Genomic DNA, 16,974 nt, shown 5'->3' on the forward strand with positions numbered 1-16,974 from the left:
ATTTGAGAAGAAAGAAAAAAATTTTCCTTTCCTTCCTGTTTTTTCTTATATAATATATTGGAGAAGTAGCTTTCAGCAAATCATTAATGAGGGACACCTTTCTCCGGCCTCAAAAGAAAAAATCACCTCTGGCAACCCTGTTCGGCCCAGGTAAAATCCAAGCAGTACTTATAGATCCCCCTCTGTTAATAGCGGTTGTATATACAACCTTTAGACAGCCTTCAATAGCCCTCTCTCTCCACCATCTAATAAACAAGTCAGTTCAGTTTCAAATACAGTGTCCGCTCACTCACCCAGGCTCCGTGGCTTGTTTGGGCACCGCAGCTTCGGGGGGGCTCGGTCACCACCGCTTCTCGGACTGGTATTGCAGATTCTCCTCTCGGAGCTTCCGTTGCTGACACTCCTGGGGCTGTCGAGGAAACACTCCTCGTACTCACTCTCACTCCCGCCCGTGCTCCCGCGAGAGCGCACCACCACCTGACTTCCTTTCGGGATCTCTCTGGTCCTCCGAGGATTTCCGATGATTTCCGAGGGCAGAGGGGGACGCACCGCACCGCTCCCACCAAGATGTTAACACAGGTCACAGGCAGCAGCCAGGCACGGGGGTTCGGGGGCAGCAGTCAAGCACGGGGGTCCGCGGAAACAGGTACCAGGCTCATCACACACCACCAGATAGGCACTGTCGGCTTGATCCTTGCTCTTTATTGCGCAGTCAGGGTCGGAGCGGGTTCTCACCCATATTGTGGGAGTGAGGTGGGAGCGCACACACACATTCTCTCCTCACCAGCTCACTCCATCATCCGTTTCCGGTCCCGCCTCTCCTGATTTTTCCACTTCAACTGCAACCAGATGAAAAACAAAAAATAATTCTGATCTGGAACTTTGCCGACAAATTAAAAAGCAATATTTTTTTTTTTTATAAATAGTGTTTTTGTACATATCTTTGCAATTCATGTAAACAAACATAACACATATACATCAGTTGCAGTAAACCTGCATGCTTTAATGGCTTTTGATTATTCTGATCCCTTGGAGCCCAACCTCCTTTAATAGCTTGTACAAAACTTGGATATGTGTATTTTCATTATAAATATAGCGCACCCCTTTCCCTCTCTGTCGGCAACCCCCCCCCTTTTTTTTTCTCTTTCCTTTTTTTTTCTTTCTCGTTTTTGATTCTTTCTATTTTCTTTCTGGTAGGCAGCAGCCTTAGCAGGTCTATCATACATTCTTGGTCATGACCTTACTTGCCTTTCTTGCATTATGTTTTGTATTTAATTTCAGAGAGCATTGACCTTGTAACGCTAATGTTGCAGCTGTACTTGTTGATCTCCAACTGCCTGACTTAGCTTCGTCTGCGATGTTCTGATTCTGAGATTACAATAGTCAACCCCTGCCTTTTGTTAAATAAAGAATTAGGACATGGCCTTGGTAGTGTAAGCCCATGCAGGAAAAAAAAACTCTTAAAAGAGAATGAGATTTTTGCAGATTTATACTTACCTAGGTGGATGCAGCATCAGTCCCCCACCGGCTCTAACACTGAGAACGAAGCAATCTAAACCACAGGTCGCTCGGTTCTCACTGCTCCCTGAGCAGAGAGCTGCTGACTGTCAGTCACCGCTCTCTGCTCTGCCCCCTCTTTGCTCACTGGAGCGCTGGGCTGTGGCAGGGTGGGAGCGGGCAGCTCAGGCTCTTAGCGGCTCACTGAGCCGGGTGCCAATCCAGGCATGTGTGCAGATACCGACTCCAGTGTCACGATCTTGCCCAAGCCTGGACTGGCTCTGTGACCTCAGAAGACAGTGGACTTCAGCCCACTGTCTCAAAAGAAAGCTCACCCAAGCTCTACCGCTGTATAATGTAGTTGGTGTGTGTTCACAGAGAATCCATAACAAGTACAAACCGGCAACTCGACAGCTTCTCCATAGAAATTTTTTTTTTTTGTAGCATTATAGCAAGAACATCATCCAAAAGTTCTGATGCATTTCGGCCTAAGCCTTCATCAAAAGCATCGCTTTGATGAAGGCTTCAGCCCGCTGTCTGCTGAAAAAGAGTCACAAGAGTGTAAAGCAAGCTGCACTTTTGTGATCCACAATAGTACAGCTTTGGCTGTACTTCTTTTTTAAGTCGCAATTCAACTGTTTTCAAATACTGAAAAAACTGTTTCCCAACCAAAACAATATTTCCCAGAAATCAATTTTTAATTTTAGATCTTTTAATTGGAATAGTTTTGTATGCTGCACACACAACTATATTTTTATTGGGTCTGAGGATAGTCAGTAGGCACTGATAATTTTAAGCTGTCATGACAATCCTGGTGTATGTTATGGCTCAATATTTCTGTACCTTTCATGTTGTCCTTGGTTCAAAATTTAACTAAATTTGATCTCCATCCTACAGAGCCGCTTTAGAAGAAGTTGAAGGAGATGTATCAGAACTTGAGCAGAAGCTTGACAAGGTAAACCTTCTCAGTCATACTTGTCTTAGATATTGAAGCTTTAACGTTAATTCCCTAAAGCTGCCCTAATTCTACAGTGATATGTGATTCTTGCCATTTTCTATAATAAGTACATTTCTAATAGACTCCTTATTTTTACATTTCACTCCCAGTGATTCATCATGCCTGTGAATTCATTGGTGTGAATTGAGCCATTTGATGATGAAAAATTATTTTATTGAAGATCTGGCTGTGTGATTCATAGTTCTTAATAAATTACATGGCCCTTAAATAAAAGGAGAATAGAATAATGCGTTTTACTAACTGCAAGTGGCATGTGTCCATTGCAGAAAAAGTAACCAACCCTTGTTAGTTGGCAGGGTAAATAAGTGGGATTTGATCTGTAACACTGCAGTGAGTGTAATCTTAATGGGTAAATACTGTACTTTTTTTATTTCAGCTGGTAAAACTATGCATTGGAATGATCGATGCTGGAAAAGCTTATTGTACTGCCAACAAGCAATTTATGAATGGAATCCGGGACCTGGCCCAATATTCTAGCAAGGATAAAGTGATTGAAGTAAGCAACTTCTGCTCAGAACAATATGAAGCTATGCCATTGTTACACCATCCCTATTGATAACAGACCACTCAGTGTGCTGCTGCAGAATTTTCTTTATCTTTTCCTTCAATTGCTGGCATTGCTCTCAAGCAGATTTAGGGATTATAAATAATAAACTGAGTAGCACAAAAAACACCTGCCATTTTCAAGCAAGTATGTCTGCTTCGCATATAGGCATCTGGTTATCTGATTTGAGTATAGCGGGGGATAACTGAAACCCTGGCCGTTTTTTTTTCTTTTTTTATCATCCGTTCCTGTCCTGGGGATAGGGGGTCACCGGGACAAATGGAGAGGTCAAATCTTAATCTCAGTGGGTTACAAACAAACAAACAAAATTAAGGACAGAGGTTTCACTCTTCTCCCTTCCAAAACTAAAAAAAGAAAAGGTTTGGGCTTTAGATACACTTTAAAGCTGAACTTCACTACATGCACTGTTAACCACTTAAGGGACCGAGCCTCTTTCTGAGATTTGGTGTTTACAAGTTAAAATCATTTTTTTTTTGCTAGAAAATTACTTAGAACCCCAAATATTATATATTGTTTTTTTTTTTCTAACACCCTAGAGAATAAAATGGCGGTCATTGCAATACTTTGTCACACCGTATTTGCTCAGCGGTCTTACAAGCACACTTTTTTTCGAAAAAGTACACTTTTTTAATAAAAAAAAAAAAAGACAACAGTAAAGTTAGCCCAATTCTTTTTTATACCTTGAAAGATGATGTTATGCTGAGTAAATTGATACCCAACATGTCACGCTTCAAAATTGCGCCCGCTCGTGGATTGGCAACAAACTTTTACCCTTAAAAATCTCTGTAGGCAATGTTTGAAAAATTCTATAGGTTGCATGTTTTCAGTAAGACCCCTTTCACACCGATGGCATTTTGCATGCGCTGTAGCATTAAAAATAGCGCCTGCAATCTGCCCTCAAACAGCTGCTCCATTGTTTCCAGTGTGAAAGCTTGAGGGCTTCCACATCGGAGCGGCGCGCTGGCAGGACATCAGGAAAAGTCCTGCCAGCAGCTTCTTTGGAGCGGTGAAGGAGCGGTGTGTTTACCGCTCATCCACCGCTGGCAAAACGCCGCTATTGCGGCGCATTGCGGGTGGTTTTAACCCTTTCTCTGCCGCTAGCGGGGGGTAAAAGTGCCCCGCTAGCGGCCAAATGCGCCGCAAATCCGACGGTAAAACGCCGCTAAAAATAGCGTTTTACCACCGACGCTATAGGCAGCTTGGTGTGAAAGGGGTCTTACAGAGGAGGTCTGCAGCTAGAATGATTGCTCTCACTCCAACAATCACGGTGATACCTCACATGTGTGGTTTGAACATTGTTTTCATATGCGGGCGCTACTCACGTATGCGTTCGCTTCTGTGCGCAAGCTCGGTGGGACAGGGCGCGTTTAAAATTTTTTTTTTTCCCTCATTTTTTTACTTTTTATTTTTACACTGTTCTTTTAAAAAAATTAAAATTGGCACTTTTATTCCTATCTACAAGGAATGTAAACATCCCTTGTAATAGAAAAAAAGCATGACAGGACCTCCTAAATATGAGATCTGGGGTCAAAAAGACCTTAGATCTCATATTTACACTAAAATGCAAAAAAAAAAAAAATCCCTTTTTAAGAGCTATGGGTGTAAGTGACGTTTTGATGTCGCTCCAATGGTATGGATCTGGGCAGGGGCCATCTTTCCCCTCACTCAGCTCCATACCAAACAGGGAAGAGGACCCGATCGCAGATAAAAAGTGATCTCGCAGCGAATCCGCCGCAGAGACCACTTTTTATCTGAAACTGGACTAGACTGTAGAAAAAAAGTTTGTGGAGGAGCATTTTTGTGGTGAAGGATCCACTTGTCAGAACAGAGTTGCGGTCTTTTCCTCTGAATAGATTCCCAAAACCTTTTCAGAATTTACAAGCAACAATGTTGATTGACCGTTGTACCATGTTCTATGAACTTGTAGTGAACTATCCCCTTGTGGTGATTAACCCCCCCCCCAAAAAAAAACAAGAAGCACCAGCATGAGCGTACGAGGGTTCGCACTTTGTCCACATTTGCATCTGTCCTTTGCGTTTTTTGCTGCCCTCTTCTTGCATCATCATGGACTTATCCTTCCCCCCAAACCGCCTATGCTATTCAAAAATACTTGATTTCATGATTGAATGTTCACCATAAGCCTGTTGTAGCAGAGCTAAAGTTTCACTCACACTTTTTTTGCCAATTTTCATGCAAATTTTGATGTTAATTTGTTGCTCCAGATCCCTGTCACTCTTTTACTCCTAACAGTGCACACACATGTTATTTCTTCTACTGCTCCGAAAAGACTGAGTCAACGTTTGTGACTCACCACCATAGTACCACGCTGCGGGCATTCCCAGAATTAAATTGTCACACCTCGTACATACAGTATATGTAAACTCTCCTGTATGCTTGTTTTAAAGTTTCACCAAGGCACCCCTTCTTTACAGTATGGCCAGGTCAATGACCTTGCTTTTCTTCATGCAGTAAAGTAGTGCAGTGTGGTTTCTGACCTGCCCCCAGCTTGCCCCTAAAGTTAAAGGCTAAGTTTACCTTTAAAAAAAATATATTTATGCAGGAAAAAATTGGCATTTATTTTTTCTAATGACCCAGCAGAGTGTTCGCCTGCGACCTTTTGATCTACTGCAATGGAAGGCTCCTGCAGACACTTCCTCCAGCTTGCCTGCCTGTACCTCTGTACGAGCAGACAGTTACAAATCTGGAGGAATTGTCAATGAATTATGAGGGTGCTCATCCTAGGGCTTGTTACACATTATACCCCAACTATGGGTGTAATGTGTAACATGCTCCAAAAGGTTAACGTATCCTTTAACCTGAAAGCTCTGTATAACGTAGTAGAGCCTGACCGTCTGACAATACTACCTTCCTTTTCCCAGGAAGAGGTGTTGAGTGTTAAAAGACCCTTAAAAATGGATTCAGGTCCTTAAAGCAACAGTATACGGTATTTTAATTAATATACCAGGAAAAATAGTGGTCTTTTATGTACATCTGGAGTTTAGAATTACCCAGGTAAAGTTGCAGGTTTGTTTAGTCTCGGGCAGCATTTGTCATTTCCTCCCTGCTGCCGAATCTTCTTCTGGAGCTCATCTGTGTTCCACTACTTCTAGGGGGAACATATGACACTCCCCTGCTTCCCACTCATGGTGCTTGGTGCCTGAGCGGCTGAATTGCCAGGTCCAGGCTCTTTCTCATGGGGAATGGGAGCCAGGTGGAAGTGCCTAGCCCCCCATCAAATTTTGATTTAGTTGAAACCTGTGTAGGACTTTTTGGATGTTTCTTTGGTAGATTGGGGTTTCGAGGGAGCATAGTAAAGTTATGCAGTTAGATGCAGAATGTAACACCTAATAAGATCTCAGTTTACTAGACACACATCAATGAAAGGGTTTTGTTTTTGTTTGCTATAGGCTACTACACTTCGTATTATCTTAAATCTGATTATGTATGTTCCTTTTTTTTTTTTTTTTGCAGAGTAGCCTGACAAAATTCTCTGACAGTCTGGAAGAAATGATCAAGTTTCATAATGTAAGTGCATACATGGAAATGTCCTAAAGAAGGGTCTTCTATAGCTATAAACTGAGGTTTTTTTTTTAAACTGATATTAATTTCCACTATACTATGATTTTTGCAACTACACTGAGACATTATAGATCAGTTTGTATTTGTGCCTAGACCCCAAATACATGTGTTTCTAAAACAAATCCAGGAAGTTGATTGTAATGTTAAGGCTGCATTCACACCTAAGCATGGTGTAGCCACATATTTTTAGCTGTGTTGTGTGTGGGTTTTTTTTTATTTTTTTTTGGTGGTGCGTTTTTGGAGCAGCACCATTCATTTAAATGGGCCTCCCTCCACTCCAAAAACGCTCCAAAGAAGCTTGTGTACCATTTTTTTCTTTTTATTGTCGCTTGACAATCACTGGGAAATCTCACCGCGTTTGGGGTGCCATTAAGAAATACACGCGTCTCATGTTTTGCCGCGATTCTACCTACGATTCCAGTACGCTCAGGTGTGAGCATTAATAATTTAGTGAGACCACTTTTGGTGACTTATCTTAAAAGGTTTTGCACCCTTGCTTGAGAGGGAGGAAATATAAAAATAAAATATTTTTGCTACAATACAACTGTGGCATGGACCTTTACTACACGTTTAAATCCCACTGGTTTTATGCAGTTCATAGAATCAAATTTTTATATGGAAAAGAATGGTCTTAATTCACAAGTTATTTATTACAGTAGTGGTATTGTGTAACACAGGGGAGGATAAAAACACCACCTACAAGTTTTAAACAGACACTGATAGAAGTCTCAAGACTGCTATATACTGCCAATGAGAAAAGGTATTTAGCAGTTTATATTTACTAAAACTATTGCATTTCCAAGTTTTGTGCACTGTGGGAGACCAGACATAGTGAAAGCAGGCTCCTGGGTTTAGTAACACTTTAAAGTGAGCCTGAACTCAAAAACTGAAGATTTGCCATGCTATAGGGAAAAATCTAGAAATTTGAATTGTGCCTGAGGAGTACCCTGAAAAATTACTTTTGTGTCTTACTCTTGTAGGCAGTGCACTGGCTATGCCTAAAGCCTCGTAACTGAAAGGCTAAGCCTAGCTTTTGTATGAATATAATAAATGCACCCATATTTGCAGCAAAAACGTGCATTTATTATTTTTTGTGCAAATAGGTCTGCAAAGCTTTGCTTCTGCAATCAACAGATTGTGGGTGCAATGCACAGGCTCCTACAGACTCTTCCTCTAGCTCCTTGTCTGCATCGAGGTATGGGCTTTTAGTTGTTGAGCTGCAGGAAGTTTCAATGAACTGTAAGTGCGGCATTCATCACAGTGGCGGACGAGACTTGTAGTTCAGTGAATGAATGACACAGCTGTGCGAGAGCAGTGCCTTACACAGCCGCACAAAATTCAAAAGTGACAGCTGCTGCAGGGCAGAAGAAAACCCCTCAGTTAAACCATAAATATGGGCATAACGTGGTCTAAAAAGTGGACTTATTTAATATTTTCGGTGTGAGATCATCTAAGTCAGTGCTGCCTCTGATTGCTAGTCTCAAGGGATCTGGAATATGATCTGTCCATCTCACTGCTGTGTTACTCATTGTATTTTTTGCCAAGGGGGAAGTTGCATTTCAAAGAATCTCTCTGATTCTGCTTTGTTCATTCTGTGGATCTGTGCTGCTTTTACCTCTTATGCTGCTCCTTGGAAATTATCCACTAGTCATCGGGGGGGGGGGGGAGCTCTGAAAAGAAAAAGAAAAGTCCTGCTCCTCTACAAAGACAGTGACTTCTACACAGAGACACAGTGCAGAACAAGGCATGGTATGTCAGACCGGGGAAAAGATCAGCTGCAGGGAGAGCATAGGAAATACTGGAGACTAGTCATATGTCCTCTGATGCCTTTTGTTGTCCGTTTCAGTTCAGGTCCTCTTTAAACATAATAAATGACAACTGAATTATGACTGATTTGTTTAGATTACTGTATATTTTTTGCTATTTTTGATCATGTCATTGCCCTTAATGCCCTTTTAATTGTAGTCATTTTTAACATATGCCTTTGTTTCTGATTTTGGCACACAGCTTCAAAAGCTTTGGGTTTAGCGTAAGGAGGGTTTGTAAACTACATGGAGACTTTTCTTGTTAGTTTCTGCAGGAAATACAAGATCTGTCTTCAGAACTTCCGCAGTACCCATTTTTTGATCTGTGCAAACTGGCAGCTGGCATTTGTCTTGTCTTGTCTTGGATTACAGCATCTGCTCATCTTTATAGGATCAGGAGTGGATTAGCGTACATGATGATGTGCCAAGGTTTGATTTCTTCAATGAGGCTGAGTCCTTAAATGGCTATACATAGGACCAAAAAGAACGTATTTTGTTAAGTGGGACGAAGGCACCTGCTTTAGAGGCGCTGAAATTATGTGCAAATTGTTATGCACTTAATATTAAAAATGAATGATTTGATTTGGAATGCTATTTTTAAAGCAAAAAGTTTATTTAACGTTTCTATCATAGTAAAACAGATTCACTGTGAATTCATAATTTGAAAAGAGACATCACAATGCGATAATCCTTTCAACAGAAAGTCAGGACCATTTTTGTGATTTCGATCTTTCAGCATCCTAGTTATCTGGTATGAAAAAGTTACGTATGGTTTAAATGCCCCTGTAAACTTTGATGTGGATCTGGAATACTGTATGAATTCCTAAAAGTGGTAAATAATTCAGTACCTAAGTGGCCCAGTTAATTCATCTGATTGCTTAACACTGAGTAGAGAAGGTTTTTTTTTTTTAAGATTTGAGTTTACACCAAGTAGAGAGAGAGCGAAAAAACAGCAAGAAAGAGGAACGAGAAGAAAATAAAAAGGATGAGTGAGTCACCCGGCTGGTTAATCAAGTCAGGACATCTATATGCAATATTTGAGAATTTCCAACAGCAGTCACAAGAAGGGTTGCAAATTTCCGAGTTTGAAGCCTATTGGGGGATGAGGTCCATCAAGCGTTGTAGCTTGTACCTGATAAGAACTTGTACTGAAGGGGTGGATATGGGTGGGATTAGTTCGGTAAGAGAGGTAAGGAAGCCTCTTATCCCTTAGAGCAGCTAATAACTGATTTTTGTATTGTATTGTAAAGTGGGACCAAAACATGACCCTTCGCCATGGGGGTCCCCTCGAGAAACAAGACCGCTGCCAGTGTGTGAAGTGACAAAAACAAGAATATCTTGCACACAATCTAGCTTCCTTGTTAACGTGTAAGACCTATAGCAAAGTGAGGCGTCCACCTGACTGGTATACCCCGAAGAGCAGGAAAGAAATCCATTCCAGGGGAACCCACGGCTGATGGCCATAAAAGCTATTGATCAAATAGCAAACAGAACATTTCCTATATTTCCATAGAAGAAGAAAAAACAACAGCAGACATGTTAATGTGGGGGATACCGAGTATCAAGCAGGCATTCAGGGAATGCGGAGGAATACTCCAGTCAGATCAGTCACAAGATCTCAGAGGCAGTACCTACAGCACTACAGAGGTCTAGGTATATCTTAATTTAGGCCCCGTCAAAATCAATGGATCCTTTCTCCCTAGCTTTCGTAAGGATCGTTTCTTTCAATTTGAAGAAGTGGACTCTGGAAAGCGCTTTCTTGGGCTTGGTCATGTTTGGGTTGAGGAATCCTGGGGTCCTGTGTAGCCAGTTGATTTCGATGTGCTCAGTCTCCGTATTGCCTAGTAAAGCGTAAAAGATGCCCCGGACAGTTGGAAGAAGGTTGTTGTATTGTTTCGCCTCTGGAAGATCTTGCAGTTGTATATTATTACTTCTATGGCGATCCTCTAGGTCATCTATGCGGGGAAAAAAGAACTTGTAGTTGTCAATGATGGTCCTGACAGTACTGCCTGGTGTTCGACAAACCCAAAGAGGAATGGTGTGATGACATTCTCGCTAGCCTCTGTTTGTGGAAGCCCTGCAGGCTCAAGTGTAGGTCCTCCATTTTATGCTTATGGCAATCTTAATAATGGCCTCCTGATCTTTCTTTGTAGGTAATAGAGAAAAGTATTTCTCTAGGAATCCCGTGAAGTCACCATTCTCTTGGTTGCTGCCTGACTCTGAGTAAGTGCAGCTGGGAGGCTTAATGGAAATTGCTGATCCAACGGGTAGAACGGGCCGGGGAGGAAGCTTCACCATTGGCTCTGTCGGGCACCATGTTGGAAGCATGGCTTGAGGACTGTCATACTCCAGGCTTGTGGAAAAAAGCCCCGATGTTGGGCTTTGAATCTGGTATAGCAATCAGCCGGAGTTCCTGTGTCTTCTGCTTAGGCTACTTACTCATCTATTGAGCAGAAAATTAGAGGAATTGCTGTTCCCCACTGTGAAGCTGGTATTGGGTGTGGAAGCTCAGCGAGGTAGCGTGTTCACGTGTCCTTTGGCAAACCACGCCCCTTCTGGCATACTGTTTAAAGCAGGATTTCACCCTCTCAGTAACACTGACTATTTATTTTTAATCCTCATGCTGCTCGCATTAGTAAATGGATAGGAAAATATATCATATTTCCTTCTTTTTTTTTTTTTTTCTTTTTAATACATCTCTTCAGTTACCTCTTGGTTTCAAGACCTAGGCAAATGTCATGTATCCCAGAAGCCTTCACTAAGCACACCTTCCTGCCTGCATGCCTGATCTAAGGGCAGATGGATTCCAGGGAGTAAATACTACATGAATCATCTGCCCTTGCTCAAGATGGCCATGACCAACTTTTATATTGTCCTACGTGGATATTGTAGGCATTCAATGTGTTTGTGCTGCTTATTTGTAGTGTTACCTGACAGATGTTCTACCCTCTCTCACTCAAAACTGGAAAAAAAAGTTTCCTTTGGGGTTGGTCTTTATTGGCTGTTAATCTATGCTTTCAAGTGCATTCTGAAGCCATTGCAATGATTAACAGGAGTATTGTTTGCTGGCTTATTCGGACATTGGCTTGATAATATATGAGGAAAAGGAAATCCTCAGTGGAATTTACAGAACGGAAACTGATAAAAATTTTACTGTTATTATGATGTTACTGGCTACATGTTTTCTCTGTGTATGTGAGACACGTGTGTGAATAATCCTGGATGGTCAAACAGTATAGTGCAAATAAGGAGATTTTTCTCCCGGAAAGTATTTCCCTCAAGGAAAAAAGTGAAAGTCTGCACTTATTGTTTTCCCACAGAAAAACACAAAGTCTTTTTTGGATAAAGGTAAATGGGGGAAAAAAAGTTACAGTGCCTTGAAAAAGTATTCATACCGCTTGAAACGTTCCACATTTTGTCATGATACAACCAAAAATGTAAATGTATTTTATTGGGATTTTATGTGATAGACCAACACAAAGTGGCACATAATTGTGAAGTGGAATGAAAATGATGAATAGATTTCCAATTTTTTAAAAAAATATCTGAAAAGTGTGGTATGCATTTGTATTCAGCCCCCCTTTACTCTGATACCCCTAACTAAAATCTAGTGGAACCGATTGCCTTCAGAAGTCACATAATTAGTAAATAGAGTCCACCTGTGTATAATTTATTCTCAGGATAAATACAGCTGTTCTGTGAAGCCCTCAGAGATTTGTTGGAGAACCTTAGTGAACAAACAGCATCATGAAGGCCAAGGAACACACCAGACATGTTCTAAAAAAAAATCCCAAATTTTGAACATCTCCCGGAGCATTGTTGAATCCATCATCTGAAAATGGAAAGAGTATGGCACAACTGCAAACCTACCAAGACATGGCCATCCACCTAAACTGACAGGCTGGGCAAGGAGAGCATTAATCAGAGAAGCAGCCAAGAGGCCCATGGTAACTCTGGAGGAGCTGCAGAGATCCACAGCTCAGGTGGGAGAATCTGTCCACAGGACAACTATTAGTCGTCCACTCCACAAATCTGGCCTTTTATGGAAGAGTGGCAAGAAGACAGAAAGAAAGCCATTATAAGTCCTGTTTGCAGTTTGCAAGAAGCCATGTGCGGGACACGGCAAACATGTGGAAGAAGGTGCTCTGGTCAGATGAGACCAAAATTTTACATTTTGGCCTAAAAGCAAAATGCTGTGTGTGGCCTGAAAACTAACACTGCACATCACTTAGAACACACCATGCCCACCATGAAATATGGTGGTGGCAGCATCATTTCGTGGGGAGGCTTTTCTTCAGCAAGGACAGTGAAGCTGGTCAGAGTTGATGGGAAGATGGATGGAGCCAAACACAGAGCAATCTTAGAAGAAAACCTGTTAAGCTGGATACACACTATACAACTTTTGTTGGATTTCCTTTAGATTTACCTTCAACCATGTAGTGCAAGGGCCTGCCTGATTGTATACGAATTGAAAGTGTTTAGATTTGACTTCATATTATATGGTTTTGGTAAATCTAAAGGAAAAAATCCTAAAGAGAATTGTATAGTGTGTATCCAGCTTAAGAGTCCGCAAAAGACTTGGGACTGGGACGGAGGTTCACCTTCAAGCAGAACAACGACCCTAAACATACAGCCAGAGCTACAATGGGATGGTTTAGATCAAATCATTGTCATGTGTTATTCCCCGTACACACGATCGGAATTTCCATCGGAAAAACCTTGGATGGTTTTTCCGACGGAATTCCGCTCAAGCTTGCCTTGCATACACATGGTTACACAAAAGTTCTCTGAACTTTCGACTGTCAAGAACGCGGTGATGTACAACACTACAATGAGCCGAGAAAATTAAGTTCAATGCTTCCGAGCATGGGTCGAATTGTTTCCGAGCATGCGTAGGAATTTTGCGTGTCGGAATTGCTACAGACGATCGGAATTTCCGATAGGAACTTTTTCAATCGGAAAAATAGAGGACCTGCTCTCAATCTTTTGCTGGTGGAAATTCCTCCAGTAAAAGTCCGATGGAGCATACACATGGTCGGAATTTCTGACCAAGAGCTCACATCGGAATTTTGCTGGCGGAATTTCCGATCGTGTGTACGGGGCATCAATTGAGAATCTGTGGCAAGACTTGATAATTGCTGTTCACGGAGACTCTCTATCCAATCTGACTGAGCTTGAGCTATTTTGCAAAGAAGAATGGGCAGAAATTTCACTCTAGATGTGCAAAGCTGGTATAGACATCCCAAAAAAGACTGTAGTTGCAGAGAAAGGTGGTTCTACAAAGTATTGACTTTGGGGGGCTAAATACAAATGCATGCTACACTTTTCAGATATTTATCTGTAAAAAATCTGGAAAACCATTTATCATGTTCCTTCCACTTCACAATTATGTGCCACTTTGTGTTGATCTATCACATAAAATACCAATAAAAGCCATTTATGTTTTTGGTTGCAACATGACAAAATGTGGAAAGTTTCAAGGGGTATGAATAATTTTTCAAGGCACTGTAATATGTGAGAGGTTAAAGTATGTAGAATATGTTAGGGAGTACATGTGTTTTGTCCTTATTTATTTGTCTGTTTATGGTTATAGTATGGAAATAATTAATAGAGTGTGAAACAACTTTTGAGATCCATTTCCTTTTTTTCTTCTAATGAGATGATGTTATTTCAGATCCTGTTTGACCAAGCCCAAAGATCAATCAAGTCACAGCTCCAGACATTTGTGAAAGAGTAAGTTGACATTGGTTAGCTCCTTTGTGATAAATGTATTACCTTGAAATGTTTATTTTATCCAGTTGGCTTTAATAGGTGCTTATACACATTGCACAGTAACTAACACTTGGCTTGATCATTTCTGACATTGTTCTACCACTTTTCTTACAGCATCCACTTCTGTATTCCTGGAACACATAGCGCCCCAGTTAGAAAGCGGTGGTATGGCTAAAAAAAAATACAGCCACGTTTTAAAAGCACAGTTATGTGCTTTTACAAAATTTGCATTATGCCCACTTACTTGGGACTCCAACTCAAAGGCAGTACCATTCATGAATGGAAGAAAAAACCATGGTGGAGAGAGCAGTTACAGGACCTGCCTTTCCTCTAATCAGAAATCTCCCTGCACAGGTATTCAGAGATAATTCATTGTGACAGCCTAGGCTCTAAACTGCCCTCTTGGATATGTATAAATGGCTCGGAAAACACAGCGCGGTGCGCTGTAAACACGGCTGTGTCCAGTGGATTGTGATCTCTGCTCTGCACTATAAATGGGCCCCATAGTGTTAAAAAAGTCCAATGCAGTGCTGTTTGAGTTCAGTCCAGTGATCTGCAAAAACATAATGCATGGGAGCAGGTCACTCATCGTATGTATTGTTCTATTGCACATGAGCTACTTTGCCTCTTATTATGCAAAGTCCAGAAATGGAGGGCTGTAGTTTGAGAGCTTGTTATATGGTGCGTTTATCATTTTTTTTTCACATGATAGATGTATATATGAAAGTTCTAAACTTAACTTCTATTTTGATGACAACTCTGAGGCTCCATTTACATTAGCGTGTCTCTCACGATTTCCAGTGCAACTTTGAGACTTTCATCTAACTTTACGCTCAGTGGATCTAAGTCGCATCAAAAGTCACACCAAAGTAGTGCAGGCATCTCTTCAAAGTCACTGCGACTTTAAGTCTTTGTCCAAAGTCGCATGACAGATTGCACAAGTGTGAATGGAGCTTGAGTTCTGTGTTTGTTCTAACAAAGCTATTTTTTCTGTTTTAGAGATCTTCGAAAATTCAAAGATGCTAAAAAACAATTTGATAAAGTCAGTGAAGAAAAAGAAAATGCCTTGGCAAAAAATGCTCAGGTGCAACGGACCAAACAACATGAGGTTGAAGAAGCTACTAACATTCTTACTGCAACACGGAAATGCTTCAGGCACATTGCATTAGACTACGTTTTACAGGTAACTGAAATAAGTGGTACTTCCTGATCTCATCATACTCTACCTCCATTTCTCAATATTGGGCATTTCACAAGATTTCTCATGTGGTTTATACTGTACAGAAATTCCCTCGTATAACACTTTTACGAAGAGTTTTAAGATTTCCTAATCCAAATGAATGAATACTAACCCATTACAATAGTCCTTTGTACAATCAACCCTGAATATTAAAGTAGTTATATACCCTGAATATTAAAGTAGTTATATAGCCTAATCTTTTTTTAGCAACAATACATTTGAAAATGTTAGGTTAACAGACCTTAAAAAACAGTTCCTTTCCACCATGCTCTGAAACGCTCACTTTCTTTTGCCCTTAAGCCACATCCTCCAGGATCTTGAGTGCGGCTTTCCTGAACTTCAGGGTGGGAAAGCACGCACTCATATTGTCACCCATCATCTTTTTTGTACTACTGTACATGTGTGCCCCTATGTTCATTAAACTTGACTGATATGTGTTAATACGAATAGGCAGCCCAGACTAAACACACAAGACACCCCTCCTGCTCCTCCTTCAAGGGAGGTGATTGACAGGAGCTCCCAAAGCAGAGCTGCTTGTCTGTTTTGTTTGTTAATGTATTTCGGTAAAGAACGATCATTTGGCAGTTGCATCTTCAGACCACCATCTTATTTCTTTGGGTAACTTGAAATTATATCCCAAAGGTATGAAATTGTGAGAATTAAGGCCCCTATCCCCCATTCCCCCCCTCATAGGATTTTTTTCAATTCAGTGTTTTATTGAGAACTTCAGCATGTCCTCATGCAATTAAGATAAGAGTAGCAAATATCAAAATTCAGTATGCAGCAACTGTATTTTGATATCAAAAATATCACTCCATCAATTCTAGACAATCTAATCAACCAATAGTGTGAATGACTTCAAAGAATCAGCAACAAAAAAAAACCCGGTATAGTAGAGATGATCACTAAGGTTGCACACAAATAAAACATCACAAGCACAAGAGCCAATAGCATTCTGTCATACAAATTTTTCAAGGAAATAGAACACCAAAAAAGAGTAGGAACTTTAACACCACATAATCGACTACATTAAAGTTTGTAATAAATGCCCTTCGTGGGGTGGACTAAAATGCAAGAGCTAGTGTTAAGCCAAGTGTTAGGGAGAAAAGTTAATCCTCACAGGGAGGATTTGATTGACAGCAGCAGGCTCCCTCTGCTGCAAAGTTGCTATGCAGAAGGGCTCAGTGCTGGTTCAAGATTGGGCTCAGGTAAGTGTTTATGGGGAAGAGGGGGCTGGGAAGCAAATTTTTAAAGGTAAAAGTTAAAAAAAAAACCTTCTTGCCTTTATAACCACTTAATGGTGTGTTTAAATGCAGTTACATTAGATCAAGCACAGCCTTTTTTCAAATGGTATGTTCAAATGTTAAATTTTCCATCAAATGCAGCTAAATATGCCTAAATTGAAAACGCCACATGTGACTAGAAAGCCCATCCATACACAACTTTATGGAGCCTACACATGAGAAATAGCACAAACTTTGCAGAGGGGGATGGGGGG

At 40.9% G+C, this 16,974-nt stretch overlaps 1 protein-coding gene across 2 annotated transcripts in view; it reads left to right on the plus strand.

Annotated features, from left to right (window-relative positions):
- ACAP2 (ArfGAP with coiled-coil, ankyrin repeat and PH domains 2) overlaps positions 1-16,974 on the plus strand; it is a 176,500-nt gene that overhangs the window by 58,117 nt on the left and 101,409 nt on the right. For both annotated transcript variants that reach the window (XM_073626342.1, XM_073626343.1), the window contains exons 2-6: positions 2,395-2,452; positions 2,892-3,011; positions 6,552-6,605; positions 14,139-14,197; positions 15,236-15,419. In XM_073626342.1, coding sequence (XP_073482443.1) covers positions 2,395-2,452; positions 2,892-3,011; positions 6,552-6,605; positions 14,139-14,197; positions 15,236-15,419 — 475 coding nt within the window. The remainder of the gene's footprint in view (positions 1-2,394; positions 2,453-2,891; positions 3,012-6,551; positions 6,606-14,138; positions 14,198-15,235; positions 15,420-16,974) is intronic.

The sequence above is a fragment of the Aquarana catesbeiana genome, linkage group LG04 (genome assembly GCF_042186555.1).
Source record: "Aquarana catesbeiana isolate 2022-GZ linkage group LG04, ASM4218655v1, whole genome shotgun sequence".
Taxonomy (NCBI): Eukaryota; Metazoa; Chordata; class Amphibia; order Anura; family Ranidae; genus Aquarana; species Aquarana catesbeiana.